At 28.9% G+C, this 19,223-nt stretch overlaps 1 protein-coding gene across 1 annotated transcript in view; it reads right to left on the bottom strand.

Annotated features, from left to right (window-relative positions):
• LOC129968989 (uncharacterized) overlaps positions 1-19,223 on the bottom strand; it is a 494,387-nt gene that overhangs the window by 20,952 nt on the left and 454,212 nt on the right. Inside the window, exon 5 of the mRNA XM_056083383.1 lies at positions 17,873-18,036. Coding sequence (XP_055939358.1) covers positions 17,873-18,036 — 164 coding nt within the window. The remainder of the gene's footprint in view (positions 1-17,872; positions 18,037-19,223) is intronic.

Below are 19,223 nucleotides of genomic sequence, written 5' to 3'. Positions count from 1 at the left end.
GTTAAATTCTAACAGTTATTAACATTAGTGTAATCTCATAATATCTAAACGAAGTAAGTACTCACATTAAAAGGTTGTTTAGGATTTTCTTATAACCTCTTTCCAACATTTAATAATACAACATTTAACATTTTTAATATTAATATTTTAAATATTTTTGGTAAATACATGATTTTCAAAATGCATTGCGTTTCCAAAATAAATTCCAATGATGTTTACAAAAGGCAAATAATGGAGTCATTGTGATTCCATGTCTTGGGCCGTGTGAGGAAATTAATGTATCTGGTTAAGTTCATCTAGTAGAATATTTTTTATCATGGAAAATTAATAACTACAATATTTGGACCTGCATTGGATGATATTCCATTTAACAGATATAGATTAGGAAGCTGATAATTATCTAAAATCTTAATAAATAAATATTAAATGTAAATTCACTTCTTTATTTTAGGAAACAGTAATGAGGTGGTTAGTACCTTATGCATCTGCATTATTATCAAGAATTAAATTCGAGCATAATCATCAAAAGTCCTAATGATGTTAAACATGGTTAAAAAATAAATAAATCATTTGCACAATGATGTCATTAAGTTTGTTAATGTAGAAATTTATCAGTAGTGAAGTAATTAGTTGAATATAGCGAAATAATGACCGGAAAATGAATCGTTTGCACAATAATTAAATTACTTTCCATAAATACGAGTGCGTAAATTTATTGTTTGTACAACGTAATTAATTTCCATAATAGTTTGAGGCATAAACTTTTGTAGAGGCATAATTAATTTTCTTCCAACAAGATGATTAAATACAATAATTAATCCGTACGCAATTTGCATTGTCAAAATAATTAAGAGAACTCTTTTTATATGTCTTAATTGGATTTTTAGATTAATAATCAAAACTATTCATTAATAAATTTCTTTAAATATGTAACAGTTATCTACATTTTAGTAAATTTTTAAGAAGATCCTTTAATATTTTTATAAATTGAAAATTCTTAAGCCGTTTAATGAGCAAATTATTAATAGATTATAATTTATTTCGAATGTATCCCAAAATTGATAATAGTTTTCAAAACATGGGAATCAGGTTCCATTAGTTTATTTTGGAAAAATGTATTTTCCGAACCAACGAAGATTTTAATTTATCTACGCTATTTTTGATTCATCAATGCTTCATTATTAATTCTAGCAACTTTAGAAGATTTGGGAGTAACATCCACCTTACAGAATTAAATAGATCATAGAATTGCATCGGATAACATATTAAATTAATTTTTAATTTTTTTAGAAATATCAACAAAGAGCATTACACGAAGAAATAATTACGGCTTTTTTAAGCTTTTATTAATTTAAATGCTATGGAATTTTTAGATCAAAACTCTCTCTCTCTCACTTACACACACACGCACGCACACATTATATATATATATATATATATAATCTACTAATTCTATGAATAAATTTTAATCGTGTTAAAACCCGCGAGCACTCGCACCCATTTTCGAACACGAGAACTCGCGCCGGGTATCTCATACCCTAATTCATTTCTGGCATTTAAATATTAATTAATACTGTTTATAAGCAAACCTTAGGTAATTAAATATTACAAAACGATGCATTTAAGAATTTAATAATAATTACTTACATGTTTAGAGACAATTTTTACAAATTACATACTGATGCTCTACACAGAGACTCCTTTCACATTTTTATCACATAAACCTTGATTTTCTGTCTTTATTATATGGACAAAATGCACATCGTTTATAGTTTCCTTTGAGCTTTTTTGCAGGCGGTTCACTATTAGTAAATCCCAATTCCTTAGAAGTGCTTGGATTTGTTATTATTCCTTGAGGCTTACGGTTTCTGTGTTGTTCTGAAAGAGCGAGTCCCAGTGTTTTCAAAAAGAAACGTCTGTTTCTGAACTGTGTGGGAGGATTTTTTGTGGACATCAACAAAATCCTAGAATTAATACCGGCCACATTCAAAATTGAAAACAGAATAACCATTGGCCAGCGATTTAATACTCTTGCATTCATCTTCTATTTTTGTCTCAATTTCAGTAGAAGAATCATGATCACTGCAGTATTCTTCATCCTCAGTGGCAAAACTATCGTCAGATAACGGTTCATCGTCACTAGAAACAGTTTCTATAAGGTGTCGTAAATATTCACTTTCTTCCTCGTATAGCGCTTCATACTGCACTAAACTAAGAGACGGAAATGGAAACGTTTGACGAACACGAGGACTCGCACGGGTATGACATGCCCCCAACCCCTCTTTCTCAAAATCTAGTTTTAGAACAGAACTGGTTTTTCCCCTATTGAAAGAATGTGGCCTTGGATACAGCTATATGAAATTCTGGCCTAATCCGAAAAACAGGAAGTAACAAAAACGTTGAAGAAAATGGATCGGGCATATCATACCCGGTGCGAGTGCTCGCGGGTTAATCGAAATGAGAATTAAGACTTTAATTGATTAAAATAAAAAAATAAAAATATCACTGAGAACACTCATTATAAAAGTTTCCGAAATTGCTGCATATATCAAAGTGAGAAAAAAGTCAATTAAACCAGTGAGAGTAATCCCCCCCAAAAGTTTCTAGCATACTGTCTAATAAAGGTGTTATTCCAGCAAAACCTCGAAGTACAATAGTTAATAATTACCTTTTGGGGAAAGTTAGCTTTTTTACTGAATCTATCGTGCCATCTTTGGCGAGTTTTCTGGTAATTAATCCCCGCCAAGCGATTAATAGTATACAAAAATCACATTTGTGTTTTAGACGCGTTTTCCTCAATCAATTGAAACAAAAATTTAACTCTAAACAACATTTGTAGCCGCACACCCCTTACCAAATTTCATATTTTTAAGTCATTGCGTTTATATATTTCTGAAAGTACAGACCAACAGACGGTCAAGCATTTGTTGAATGTGGCTCAAAATCTGAAAGGTGTCTGTACTATAGGTGTTAAATATGTGCACCGAATTTTATAGATTTAGCACTCTTTGTTTTGTAATTATCGTGCTGAACTATATTCGAATAGCCGAACCAACATACCACCTCTGAGCGGATTTTGCTCAAAATTTTATAGGAACCTACCAATTTTGTATAAAGACCATATATCAAATTTTATTCGTCTACATCAAAGCGTTTTTGAGTTATCTTTGTAACGGACATTTTCCAAAAATGTATATTTTGAACTCAGGTTTCTTCAAAATTCCGAGTTGGAATTTTTTGACGATTGACTATACTTTTTCTATGTTACGTATACGAGAAGGTAAAAATACCACCTATGCAAAAAATCAAGTGAATTGTAAGGAAGTAAAATTTAGCTTTTAGAAATTCAATCTTATTTTGAAACACTTGAAAAAAATAATAAATAAGTGTATGAAAATGTATAAATTAACTGATTCATTTTTATTTTGACCTTCTTAAAAGATCGGTTTTTCTTTATGTGATTTTTCTACTTGGTCGAATACTGCTAAGTAATTTATATATACCTAATATGAATGGTGTTCATATTAGGTAAACTCAATTATCAATAAATGCAACTTCTGCATGGGCATTGCGTAACTGCAGAACTTTCGAATTTTGTCCATAAATATAATCAGTAATATTATTCAATATTGCATGTGATATTTAAATACTTCAAATTCCAAAAACATTTCCTTTTCAGTTCTCAATTTTTTAGACAGCGAAAAGCGGTTTAGATCTTTTCTTGTTGAGAAAGCTTTTAAACAATATCGATATCTATTGCTTAACTATAACAAACCTCATTTGTTCTGCTTTCCTGACACTGTGAAGGTCAAGGTCTGTCGAAAGAGCAGGGGCATTTGATGATTCTACGCAAGCTCAATAACAAAGCACATTCAAAGAACTTCATAATTTGTAAGGGAGAAATACACAGTGTTCCTAATACAGAACCGTCGCACATTTTAAAGACGCAGAAGCAGATTTTTAAATATTTTTCAGTAGAAAAATTTCTTCACAAGACTGAAGTTTGAAAATGAAAAAAGGAGAAAAATTATCAATCAATAAAAATTAATTAAAAATATAGTTTTAAAAAAAAATCGAAAAATATTACGCTAAAATAGCATCCTTGCATATATACTTATTTCAGTCTTTAGCTTTCCTGATTTTTTTAAGGCTCGACCTTTTCTTAATAAATCTTTATAAAGAGAGTGAGGAACGTAAATCAATAAAGATAAAAAAAATTTAAATTTCAATTTTAATTAAAAATAATCAAATATAAGTTATCGCCTTGTTAAAACTGATCAGCCTGAAATAAATGCATTTTCTTTTTATTGAACAATAAAATTATTCAAAATTAAATTGAAAAGGCAATACTTAAGGTATATCTAAAGAAATCACTGTGCAATTTAGAATAGCTTAGAATACCCACTTGGCTACAATTCATGATTCGCGGATGCAAATAATTCACCGATTTTATCTTCACGTCCTATTGCACTTTTGGGGTTCGGAATATTATTGTTTTTGATTTATCTCTGCCTTTTTTTTATTTTACTTAATACTGCAAAACAGAAAAACGTTATATTGTATATTTAAAAAAGATTCTAATAAACATTCAACATACTTCAAAGCATATGCAAACAAAAGTATTCTTCATGGATGATGAATTGTATCTTTTAAATGGAACTCCAATATCTCGTAGGTCCCACACTAACGGAAAATTATGTCTTTTCCTTTTACACTGCATTTACGCTTTTGTACCTTAAACGTTTTTTTTTAAATAAGCAGCAGAAGATGCTGATCTTGTTTCGATGCAAGCAGCAAACGATATGCTTCGGTGAATTAATGTACTCGTACTTGTACTTTGCTCGCATTTAAATCAAACATGATGGTAGAGAGGGTTTTGTTTATTCCTATGAATGATTTCATTTAAAAAAGAAATATTTTAACCTGAATCAGTGCTTGAATCTTTTATAAAGTGGTTTAAGTCTGTTTCCGCAAAAATTTAAACAGTGGAAACTACATTGATACATTACGACCATCATTTCATATGCTTAAAAATACCATGTAGTACATAATACTACTATGTACTAAATTGAAACGAAGTACTAAAAATAGAGTATTACTAAATTCTGTTTTAACTCCAACATTATGTGTTGATTGTTCAAATAAATGCGTTTATATGCATTTAATTACAATTTTTAAAAATCATTTTATTATACATTTAATTCAGAATTGTTTCAGAAAGTGGGATAAGTTGACTTTCGCAGAAAAATAAAATTGTTAAAATTGCAGAGATACATCATAACCATCATTTGATATAATAAAATAATGTTATAATTCTATGACATTTTAGACTAGAGGTTCAGATCTCCAGTATTCATTTTAAAACATAACTTAGCTTTCTGAGAATCATCAAGATTTAAATGTATAATAACTCAGCAGTAAAATCATAATTAAAGCAATGATTATGGAGTATTTGCAAACCATTTAAGCAAAATATCCTTCAAAACATATTCCGCAATGAATCATTTAAGAACATCTAGAAATCAATTATTATTTAATTGATTTCGAAAGTCAACAAGAAGGAATTGTTGAAACGTGCTTAAGAGCTGCGAAAAATCCGTGAGCTCTTATCTTAAGAATCATTTAAAAACCTTATTTCCCTGTAAACTGTTCTACTGAACTTTTAAACTAGTTCAATATTTAATTGGAGTAGAAGCAATTCGATTTCAGAGACATTTCACTAAAGTATACGCTATTATGCTCAACAACAACAAAAAAAAATAAGAACTTTCAAATTTTATGAGGATAATAAAACGTAAAATACTGTTTTCAAAGATTCTTTTTCGTGAATCGAATAGAATCAATTCAGACTTTCAGAAAGGAAGAAATTCCAAAAAGAACCAAGCAAAAAATAATTACATAATTCGAAATAATTACTGTAATGTTCACTGTTCGAGTTCTTCTCAGCAGTATTAATATCATTATTAGAAAGAAAGTTCTAAATAAAATATTCTTAATAGATTACGAATGAGTTAATAATTACGGTTCCGAGTTAATAACATTATACTTTGAAGGAAAATTTGAGGAAATATTTTAGCTACTTTGGCAAAAAACGAAGGTTTCGGAAAATACAGGAATCATGACCCTATCTCTTCTAAACATTATTCTGGCTATTCAAACATGATTCATACTTCGAAATCTAGCAACAAAGCAGCGTTTGCGTAGATAAATAATTGGATAAAGATAATGGTTGGACCAAGAATAATCAACCATCCACATTCAAGGTGTGTGTGTTTTTCTCAAATATTGCCCAAACTATTATACCAGGTTTCACATTCATGTCGATTGAAGCTAAATATTCGTTGCATAGACTCAAAATCGAATAGAAAAGATTGAATTGTGGTTAAAACTTCCATAATAATTGAAACGCCAATTATGAATCAATGAAATCTCAGAGTGTAAAGTACTGTTAATTTAGAAAAATGCCATCGCCATCTGATTATACTTCAGAATTTGTCTGTCAGCAACAATACAATCTTTGTATAGATACAAACTAGACCAGATGTATGAGCAGACAAAGTGCAGTCAAATATATTGTTATAATACTTTTATACTAAAGTTTGGACATTAAATTATCATCTTAACTGCTGCTTTCATCATTCGTGCTTCAAATTTTGTCATTCAGCGCCAAAACAGACTTTTATTAAATGCTAAATAAAGCAGAAACATAAATAGACCAAACGCAGTCAAATAAGTCATTGTATAATGATATACTGAATTGTTATGCTGAAGTTGTGGAAATACAGGATGAAAGCCATTGATTTTGGCTGGCTCTTTCTCTTCAAGGTTCTCTTTAATGGAAACTAGGTGTAAAGGCAATTAAATAAAAATCACCTGCCCATTAATGGTTAATATAGGCGACAGATCTTTGTTTTCATGGAAGTAAAAAGAGGATTAAATAAGTTATCTGTTATTGCCTATCAATGTCACATGAAGTCTTAAATATGTTACAATTATTTTTATTTCGCCATAGAGTGAAAACTGCTTGAAACTTAATTTTATCAAAGAAATTTAATGCAAATAATTGCGCAAAATTCAATATCAAGTTTTATTATCATGTGAGAACATAATGTTGTTTTGGAGGGAGTTTTGAAGCTTGTAATCCCGTAGGCAATGAATATTGAAGCTCGGAATTGTGTAGGCAATGAATAAAGCATAAATGGCAATTTTCATCAACATCTTTTGCATTGTTATTATGTATGAGTTCTTTGAAATAAGATGCATTTTTAAAGGTTGACCTGCTTTTACCAGTATTGCTTTATTATTACGTATGTTTCTTTGACAGCAGATGCGTTTTTAAAAGGTTGACATAGAACTATGACATCATAGCTGTTATCACATCTCAAAATCGGTCGAGCTCCAAAACTTTGTTTGCCAACTAGAAAAATTGAAAAAAAAATGAATATATATATATATATATATATATATATATATATATATATATATATATATATATATATATATATATATATATATATATATATGTATATATATATATATATATAAAGAGAGAGAGAGAGAGACCGAGAGACCGATAACCGATAGAGAAGTCTCGTGATTGTTTCAAACCGGTTTAAACTTTTAATGACTAAAATTAATTAAGAAAAATAATGACTTTAAAATAATAATAATGTTCTCATATGATAACTTGAAATTTGCGATAGCAGATTTCATTTTAATTTTTTTCCAGTTTTATTTTATTGTCTTTACTATAGAAATACACCAATTTTAAGTTTATTTCAAAAGTTGTAATGAATTTTAAGCAGAAAGAATTCCAATTCATGTTTTCAAAAATGTATTGCTATGAATGTCGTGAAAATAATTTTTTTTCACTACTTCTTCGTAAAAACTATTTAAAAACTCTTTGATTTAAAAAAAAAAGATTCAGATCCTGCAGTCCCAAATTTATATAGTCTCCAAATAAATTTGTATAATTAAATGTTTTATGGCATATTATACTAAGTTCATGCGTTGTACAAGATATAAATTCATATAAGCTTAATAAACTTATTTCAATTATTAAATGTTCATAAACTAAATTGATGATTCAACTTCTATTTAATCAATTATATAATTTTAAAAACAATATAAAATTTCATATTCAAGTTTGATAAATATCCATTTTATAATAAGTATCTAATTATAAAATGAGGATACTTATTCAAGCCCTCATAGTTATTATAAAGGATTCTTTTAACTTCAAAAATATGTCAGATATAAAATTTACTTTCAAGTTCCTTGTCACAGAGAAAAAATAAAAATATATGATTTTGCATAATATTTGTTACATTATTAATTTCGCAGACATGGTAATTTTAAATACTCATTTCAATATTTATAAAATAAGTCAAAGTAAAAGGAAGGGTTTGAGTGAAAGAGCATTTCATATTCAAATTATAATTATACACCGTTAACTGTACAAACTCTTTATGGAGAATTGTGACACTAATTTGAGATTTAAGAAAAGTAAATAGAAGATATGCTTTGAGCAAATGGTAAGGTGCAACATTTCTTAAAAATGATTAACTACAGATTTTCAAATTTCTATGAAAGAATTTGTAAAAATATAGTTAAAGTTATAAATATTATAATTATTGGTCAAAAATCATTTTGTTAACTCATATGTTATTAAATCATTCCAATTTCTTGAAGATAGTTTAACAATATATGAATGAAATCTGAGATTTTTACTGTTTGGTTGAAATGTATATATAAGCACTATTCTAGTTAGTAAAAATTATTAACACTAATTCTCCCAATTCATAATATAGAACAATAATTTCAATTCCTATGAAATAACAAAAATGTTGGCACATTTTGACTGGTTTCCCAAAATTAACGCAAGATTTAAATTTGTCACCATTCGTGCAGTAAAGTGTTTGGCAATCCTATTAAAAAACTATTTGACAGCTATTAGTTTAAGGTTAGTAAAATTGGAGTGCTACAAAATAGAGCAACGTGCTTTTATTGTTGCACGATATATTAAAATAATGAGTATTACAGCCACTGTTCCAAAATTTGAATATTGGTTCCCTAGATCGTGTGATTTATATCACTGGATTTCTTTTTATGGGGTTACTTGAAGTCATATGTCTATGCTAACAAACCCACAAGCACGTGTGCATTGAAGGAAGATATTCAACGGTGCATCAACGAAATTAAGCAGCCACATTTATGCAAAATGGACTTAGAAAATTTCGATAAAAAATGCGTATGTGCCAGCAAAACCGTGATAGCCATTTGCCCTACATGTTATTCCAATCAGTACTCTATCTTTGTACTTTGCGATCCAATAAAAGTACAACAATTAAAAAAACTGAATTTCTGTATTAAATTGAAATTTTGAGTTAAATCGTGTAACGCTTCATTTTTTTACTAACCCTAAACTATTAGTTGCCAAATTGTTATTTTAATAGGGTTGCCTATACTTTTCTCGAGGAATGGTACCAACTCAAATCTTGCATTAATTCTGTCACACCCTTTACTTAGGCATATAAAGTATATAGTATTTTTGAAGTTATTTAAAATATCATTTATAGCTGTTTCGGTAAAGTCATATTTTAATAACTAACTATACAATTATTATTTATAGTTATTTTCACTTCAGCAATAGAATTTCAATTGTGTATTACCTCAATTTTTACAATGAAAGTGAAATAAATAATGTGATCACTTTTTATAATAATTCACCAAAAATAATTTTTAATTGTTTATAGAGTTTTAATTAAAAGTTCAATTTTGGTACCTAAAAATTCTGGCTAAAATCAGCACTAGTTACAATGAATTTGTCGGAATTATAATAAAAAGATATAACATCGCAAGAATTATAAATAATTACCGTAATTTCAGAACATCCCATGACCCTTACATTTTGTTTTATAAAAAAAAGTGAAAAGAATCGTATGCATAAGGAATCGGTTTATATACGTATGAAGAAAAATAAGTTTCATTATGATTTGAAAAACATATTTTCCTTATAAGTTTCTTAAATCAAAAAGTAATTTTTTTCCTTCTGTTTAGGTAGGCTTTATTGTTATTCGTTGTAGATATTAAAATTTCAATTATTCTGCCTGCCTCTTTGAGTAAAATGGGTTAGAGTCATGTAATTTCACTTCGTCAAGATCTTATATTTCATTAGATATATGCGTCAATCATTGGTGCAAGATTTGTGATTAATCATTTAGGAGGAGATGGAAGAATTTAAAAATGAATATGTACGCTTTCATGATCTGTCGAGAACAACATACATTTTCTTCTAACTACTTGAAATAGGATGAAAAATTCCAGTTTCTGTACAAGAGTTGCCGTTTTATCTTGAGATTTCATTTAGGAATATTATTTTTTTGATGATACAATGTTTTCGTGCAGAAATGTTCGATTGAATTGATTTACTTAAAAAAATGAATTTACAAATGAGTTCAGCTTTAAGGCTTATCGTTGAAGGGATTCAGTGACCGTATAAATAAAATGTATAAAACTTATTATTGATAGATACACCAACTTCTATTAAAAGTGATAATGAAAAGGGTTTTCGGAGATTGTTGTTAGAATTAATACTAATATAAAGCAATTAAGATATGATTATAATAAATATCGTTTTGTAATTTAATATATAAAACTAACAGCGAACGATTAAATTTATAAAATATAGAGTAGTTATAATATTTATCATAATTAATAATTAATCTTACTCTAAAAATAATTCAACATATTTTAAATTTAAAAATGCGGCTTCTCTTGTTAAGTTGCTGTTGAATATTTTCACATCGGTATACTTTTGCTAATTTTTGGAAAACAACTAAAAAAGATTTTAGTGTCATACCTAAATTCTGAACCAATCAATAAAGGAATCAATGATTTAATAGCTCAGAAGAGAAAATTGTTCATAACTTTTAAGCATACTTTATCCCGTATCAGTTAATAACAAATTTTTAACCACGATTTTTAATTTTTAGATAAAATATTTTTGATCGTTAACGAAAGTAATTAGAGCCGTCTATTTAATCAAAAATAACTTATTTGAATTAGCTTAGTTCCAGAATAATTTTTACATGTGAATATTTATATTATATTTCAGTTTAAAGTAGCTGCTTTTCCAGATTAACTTTGCCAACGCAATTTTTTTTATTTTTTCAATCGATAAATGTTTACTAAATTGTAAGATCAAGGCTGATATTCCATGATGATTGGAAGTATTTCTTTATATTGTTGGTTCACAAGGAATTTAAATAAAAAATATCGAGGAAAAATTTTTCTAGGTTTATGGAAAATAATAGATACTTGGCGGTAAAATGTAATATAGTAATTTATATTTTTTTTTATTCCCCGCAAAATACAAAGTATCGAAAATTTTGAAATCCATTTGATCTCAAACGAGTAACAGATGAATCAGAAAATCAGTACTTTAAATGCCATCTCATCTTTTACATTAAATGCCTGAAGGAACGTCAAACAAAGGACTTAAGATTGTTTGAGAGCGAAACGATGTACACTTTAATCACACAGAAGAGAACAGAACACTTTAAATTTATTCATTCTTCTGTTACCCGAACAGAGCACTAATTTTGCACTGCCTTTTCATATAAAAGGAGAGAAATCAGTCTTTTGAAAAGAAACTGCTTCATCAACGATAAAGGTGATTGATCTTTGCTGCTTTGCTCACTTACAATGGTCTCTTTTCAAAAGGTGGAACTACCTCGTTTGAGATAAAAAGTCTCGAAATGCTCTTTCTTTCTGAGAATAGAAGAGACTTCAAAAGCGTCGCTTAGAAGGAGCTATTGTGCTTAATAAGTATTTCTGGCCACCTCTTTTTCTTCAAAGATTGGCTCTTAAGGTTGCAGTTTCAGCTGGTATTATTTTTGATGTGTTTGATAAATTTATCCAATGATCAGATTATTGTTACTGCTTCAACACCTAATGCAGACATTTTATCCAAGAACTAAGCGTAAAGAAGGTAGTTAAATAAGATGTCCATTGGAACTTACATCATTCTTTAAAGATCTTTTTATGTTTACTCATTTTATTTTTTTTTCTGGTTTTTGAATATTATTTCATTTATAACTCATTTTCAATAAATAAAGGGAAATGAATTTCCTCCTGAAATTTCACATACAGTTTTTCAGGATTAGGCACCAAACTTAATCGTTTAAGTTCGTTTTATAACAGTGAAATTTGCGTATGTATACTCGAGTTCTTCTTTCATGGAACAAGAAGCTATCGGTGATGTTATTCAACGACAATGCATGACTTTGTAAAACAGTACTCTAACGACGACTATTTTACCAACATGCCTGCAATCATGTTTCAAATCCTGCACCCGAAGTTATCGCTGATGCTACTCAACGACTATAAATGTTTTCATAAAGTGCCTATTTTAACAACTACTACTATTTGACCATTCCGCCTGTTACTGTCCTTCAAGAGACTGTCCTCAATTCAACACCCAAAAGGGCTTTTGTCAGAATATTATTTCCAAGAGAATTTGATTTGCAAACAACTATTGCACACTGTTTTATTTCTTCAACACTTGTGTATAGAAATTGGTCTCACTATCTAGCATGTACTTCAATTCCAGCGGCATTTAAATGTAAAGGATATCCAAAAATTAACCCAAGATTTGAATTCCGTGAAGTAAACTGTTGGAAACCCTATTAACAAAAACATTTGACAGTAGATAGTTTTGGATTAGTAAGAATGAAGCGTTTCAAGATAGAACAACAATGTTCATTGTTAAACGTAGTTCAAAAATTATGAAAGTTTGGCGCCACAGTTCAAAAACATCAAAATTGGCTCCTTAGATCATGTGATTTAACACTATTGGATTTATTTTTGTGGGATTATTTGAAGTCACAGGTCTATGCCAACAAGCCCACAAGCACGCGTGCATTGAAGGAGGAAATTCAAAGCTGCATCAACGAAATTCAGTCACATTTATGCAAAATGTCCATGGAAAACTTTGACAAAAGTATGTGATTATGCCAGAAAAGCAGTGGAGGCCATTTGTCTTATATGTTACTCCATATATAACTCTGTCCTGTGTATTTTACGATTCAATACAAAAACAATAACCCAAAGGAAAAAAAAAAGAGTATTTTTTATTTAATTCGAGTTTTGCATCAATACGTTGTTCTATCACGTAAGCTCCATTTTTACTAACTCCAAACTATCTGATATCAAGTGGGTTTCTTAATAGGGTTTCCAACACTTTACATAACGAATGGTGGTAAATTCAAATCTTGCGTTAATTTTGGGGCACTCTTTAAATGCAGTTGAAAGAGTTGTATTTGTTTCAATAAATGTTTCAAGGTTATTATATTTTGTCTTTCTTTCCGGTACTGGAAATCCAACTTTCTAGATGCTACTTCATTAAAAAAAAATAAAAAAAATCAGTATTATGAATTCTTAGTGCTCGAAGAAAATTCCAAACGGCAAAAAATTTCTTTCATAAATAAGATGTATGTTTCAATAAAAAACGTTTTACACAACTTACCATAATATCCACACTCTCTGGAATAAAGATAATGAAAGAAAGTAACTGGTTATTTCAAGGTACTTTAAAGCATTTTGAAGCAAAAGGCTCGTAAAGAACACAGGAGGTTTACAGAAAACTTGGCAGAATCTCATTTTTAAATTGCTGTTGAACATTTAAAAATAAAAGCACACATTCAACGCTACAGTTTGTTGCTTCTCAAACTATTTTCATTATGATCTCTCATCAAGATAATGATAATGAAGGAACATTTTTATCTTAAGTTGTTTATTCTTTCTTAATATATCCCAAGATTTCCACGTTTCCGTCAACACTAAGAACCACGAAACTGCCATTTCGCGTGCAAGTATTCACAGTTATTCTTCTTCCCAGTACAATAGGGATTGTTATTAAAGTTGCCCTTATTGAAAGAAAAAGGCCGTGCAAGTACAGATTTCTCATGCTAAACTTTTGCTTTGATAAATTTTGAATCAAGGTTAGAATAATTCTTCTAAAGGGTAAACAAATTTATCTCAAAGCGAAATGTTTATTTTTATTTCGTGAATATTTGACTTTTTCAAAAAGAACTTTATACAATGTTGATATGCATTTAAATGGCTATACAGAATTTATGCTTTATTTATTTTTTATATAATGTGAACATATTACATCATATTTTGAAATTATTTATTTATTTTTCATAATATACCAGTTAATTACATGATTCTTAGAAGGGTTTAAAAAATTGAATAACTGATTATATTTTTAGAAATTAACACATTGACTGCCGGGGTGCGGGAGTCATCGGTGACCGGCGGGACCATGTAAATTATATTCTAAGAAATTCGGCGCGTGATTAACATGTTGCATGCCATGTTAAATTGCCTGCAACAATATCGCTTGGAAGAGATAAGTCTTATTGTTTTAAAGAGATAATTACGGATATATTTAACGGATGTTGAATGGAAGATTCAATGCGCCTCCCATATAGTACAAAAGAATTGAAGTTCTGGAAAATGCAGGAATTATAAACCTATATCTATTAGGAACTCAGAATTGACGATAAATTGGGTAAATTCCATTTGGAGTCGCACTTTTTGGGGAGACTATATAAGACAAGGCAGTTGGAAGAGAACTCTATTTCTTATTCAGATTGTCAATCGTAGAGTAAGATATTTATTAATCTTTAATGAACGCTATTATGATTTTCTATTTAGCAATTTTCAGGCTACTTACTTATTTAATTCCTGCAAATACTGATCTTATGTGCCCTGGATGTGATTTTGAACATTTTTTTAATTGTTTTCTGTATTATTCGTAGAAAAATAGATTTTTCTTCCGTTATTAACTGCAGACCAAACTCATAATTACTATTAAAATATATAAACATGGCTCGTAAATTTTCAAACGTTGCTACCTCAATCTTATTTATTTTATAAACGCTTCTAACAATGATTTTAATTTAATTATTATTTCACTCATTAAATTTAGATGTAAATAATTAAAATTTAAAAACTGGTTGGAATATTCACATACATTTTCGAATTTTTGAGACAGAATATCATTTTTTATTTGCCTTAAAAATTTCCTAATCTCATTTTGATTTTAATAATGATGTTTTCAAAATTATTTGCCTTAAGTTTAAAGTCTCCACATTCCCGTTTTTATTTGCTTTCTGCTTCTTTTATGGTGCAATTATATACTGAAAATAATTTATTGACAGATTTCATTTATTTAAATGTAATATAAGTTTAAAAGTTTTATTTTTGGGTTATAAAATGTAAAAGCTATATGCAGTTATTTTATTATTGTATTCAAAGCTCCAAAATTAATTCTTACTGTAATTTAAAACAAATAAAAATGTAATGTTCAGAAACATTTATTAAAATCTGATTTCTATAATGATGTTTTAAAAATCGTTTGCCACTAGTTTCCTGTCTCCACATTCGTATTTTCTCACACTGTATTTCTTTTTTGACGTACTCATATAATGGAAATGGTTTATTGAAAGATTTCATTTATTTAAATGGCATATAAGTTTAAGGTTTTATATTTTTTTATTATAAAACGGAAAAACAATATTTAGTGTTTCATTATTATATTCATAGTTCCAAAAGTAATTAATACTATAGTCTAAAATAAATAAAAAATGAGTTCCAGAAATATTGCCTGAAACATATGAAATTAGACATTCTGAATGATAACATCTTTTAATTTTGCATAAGAAATGCATCTTTTTTTAAAAATTCTGATTCGAATATTTATCTTCGAAATTCTTTCCATTATAAGAAAATTCCATTATAAGATACTTTGAGAACCACTGACATGGACGAGCAAATAGTTGTTTTGACATCGAAGTAAATAATACTACTTTGTTAACAATTCAACTGTTAAACTTGAAAAAAGTGCTTAATTTCACAGTCAGCTAGAAGCGTTTCCTTCTGATTTGAAAGAACTTTATTCCAAATTCAACATGAGAAACCTGTTTTGATTTGTTACTTTTTATCCTAAAGAGATTTGAAAAAGAAAATAATTTTTCAAAAAGCATTTCTTTCTTTTCCATGCAAAACAAAAATAAAGCGTCAAAACAAAAATGGAACGAAATGCTATCAATTTATTAATATGGCGACAGTTTGACTAAGAAGCGCCATCTGTTGGCAAGTTGATAAGCACAATGCCATTGTTATTCGGAATTTTTCATGAACTTCTTTGCTGATGCGATGTTTGTTGAATTAAGAAGAACAAATATATTTACGTGTTAAAATTATTCTGATTCAGCTTAATGATTCGTAATTGTTTTAGCATTGGGAACATTTTTATGCCGCATTTAGTCGAAACCAATTCTTAAATAAAGTATTATAAAAAGCAGGATTTTAAATTATATAATTTCCATACACATTTTCCCTGCTTTAATCATTTAAAATTAAGTTATAAATTATATATTTTCTTTGTTTTATTATAAATGTTTTGATTAAACAAATTTATTTCAAGAGTTTAATAATATAGGGTGTTAATTAATTATTGTCGGGGTTTCCGTACCTCATAACTTTCGAATAAAAACTATTACGCAAAAACCGATTACGTATTCGTAAATTACAACTCAAATAATTTTATTAATGATATTAAATTGTAAAGCTTGCACAATTTGCACTTTGTAGGCATTCAGCTGAAGGCGATTATGTATTCGTAAATTCGCTGAACAAATTTTGACTTTTGATAATCGTGCGGGTTCTCCGAGCCCCATATTCTACAGTTATGCTTATTCACTTTTTCTGACACATGAAAAGTGGATTCGTCACTGAAGAACCATTTCCGAAGGTAATTTTCATCATCCTCGATTCGAGTCAAAATTTGTTCAGCGAATTTACCGCATTCAGCTGAATGCCCACAAAGTGCAAATTGTGCAAGCTTTATACTTTAATATCATTAATAAAATTCTTTGAGTTGTAATTTACGAATACGTAATCGGTTTTTGCGTAATATTTTTTATTCGAAAAGTTATGAGGTACGGAAACCCCGAAAATAATTAATGAACACCCTATATATATATTTTTATAGCAAAAGGTTTTTAATTTAAATATAAATTATTTTTAAAGGATTTTATCAAGTAGTATTATCAAAAGCCATTTTTGATGTTTCTGTCAATTTCAAGCAAGTTTTGGCTTCTGTTTATCATTTGAAATTTGAAGTAATTATTTTGAAGTGTCTTATATTGCTAAGAAGTACAAATAATAACTAAGCAATTACATGAAAAAGCTTTGTTTTATATTGCTTTATGTTTTCTATATACCAGCATAATTTTCATAATACACTTTATTCAAAAATTCTAATTTTTTACATTATTAATAGTAAATTCAAATATGAATAATGGTTAGAAAATTAGTGTGTGTGTGTGTATACATTCTTTTTTTTTTTTTTTTTTTTTTACTTCAATTGCTTAATCGATGTACTTTTGAGATTTATTTTTCTCTTACCTTTATATATGCTAGGTTTTTCTTTAAAAAAATTTGTTCAAGGAATATTTTAAAGTATCCAGAAGTTAAATGTATAAATCCATTTAGATGCATTTTAATTTCATTGTGACGAAGTCACTTCTGCTAAATTATAAACAGATAATTAAATTCATACATGGTTAAATTATTAACAAGTTTTTCAAAATCTTGTGGTCGTAAAGCAAAGATAATAATTGAAATGAGACTGCTTCCCTGAAATCACTTGGATTTCCAAACTTCGAAGCTGTGCTAGAAACTAAATGCAGACATATTTTCGGAATTGCCAAAATAAAGTATCCAAGGATAAAAAGCTAAAATCAAATACATTAATACAAATTCCGGGGAAGGAAGTGAAACCCATTCTGCTACTTACTCCGGTTCCACAAAATTTTCTGGCAAGGTGTTCCTCCTCGTTCTGTGAACCACTTCCGGATCAGAGGTGTTGTGAGTGGGGGGAATCGAACACGTGACCAGAATCATTTGCAGTTCTTCCTGGGGCTCTTCCACGATCACACGGTGGTAATAGATGCGCACACCCTGCAAACACAATAAAGAAAAATATTCCAATTTGCTGTAGCAATTGGGCAATGATCGTAGAAAGTTGATTTTATTTATTTTTTATTTAAGCAGTCAGAATAACTGTTTCTTATTCCTTTATCCTGAATTTTTCCGTTTCTGATTATAATTGGATTAGGTCATATCAAGAAGTAAAACATAAGTTAGATTTAATTTTAAAAAAATAAATTTTAAGGAATTTTTGCTATTTTATATTAAAAAAATATTACAATATATACGGTGTTGAGAACCAAAGTGGACCAAACCCGAAATTTTAGTTAAACTGAGATAGATTTCATACGTTATGAGAATTGAAATTTTACCGATTGTCATGCATTACTGATTAATATAAAATTAATAACGTTATTGATTCATTTTGTTCTTAGAGGAAATAAGCATCATATTTCAGTGTTCTTACACATCTATAATGTTGTTCCCCCTCCATATTATTCTTAGGGTGGAGAGGAATGGTTTATAAAGGTTTTTAATGATGCCAATAGAATTGATGTACGTAACATTTGGTGGCTAGTTTTATACACATTTTGTGAAATTTGTGATAGAAGTATTAGCTTCCGAAAATTTCAAAAATAGTGCCTCTATCTCTATCGGAAACCGAGATGCGGAGAATCATCTGGGGAATTTCATGTGACGTCATGCCTAATCAGAAAGCTATATAAATCAGGGAAGGAGCTCAAATCTGTTATCTGATTCTGTATTTGAGTACGTTGTGTGAACTGATGAGCTATAAATATCGAATGTAATTGATAATGTAGATATTCTTGCTATTTGCTTGAAAATTGTTAATTTTATAAAATTGCTGTTGTTCTTGTAGACTTTAACTGTATTTTCGTAGCTTATGCTTTGTGCTTCCTGAAATATTGTCGGAATAAAACACCGATTTCTAATATCTGTTTTGTTGGTCTAAATTTGCCGTACACTCACTGAACGTATTTCCAAATAACATGGTGTCGCTGTTTATCAAGGGTTATAGGTTGTTTCCTTCTAGTTCTGATAGCTTTACATAGATTATTGGTCAGTAATGTATTGTACAATTGAATATTTGTATTACCTGTAAGCGTAAATCAAACTAACTGCCTAATAATTTATATTATATTCCATCAAATGTGGAGCAGTATTTCTTGCATTAAAGGGGGCGCTTCCAAATAATT

The sequence above is a fragment of the Argiope bruennichi genome, chromosome 1 (assembly GCF_947563725.1).
Source record: "Argiope bruennichi chromosome 1, qqArgBrue1.1, whole genome shotgun sequence".
NCBI lineage: Eukaryota > Metazoa > Arthropoda > Arachnida > Araneae > Araneidae > Argiope > Argiope bruennichi.
The sequence above is the reverse complement of the archived record's forward strand: the minus strand, read 5'-3'. Positions and strand labels throughout refer to the sequence as shown.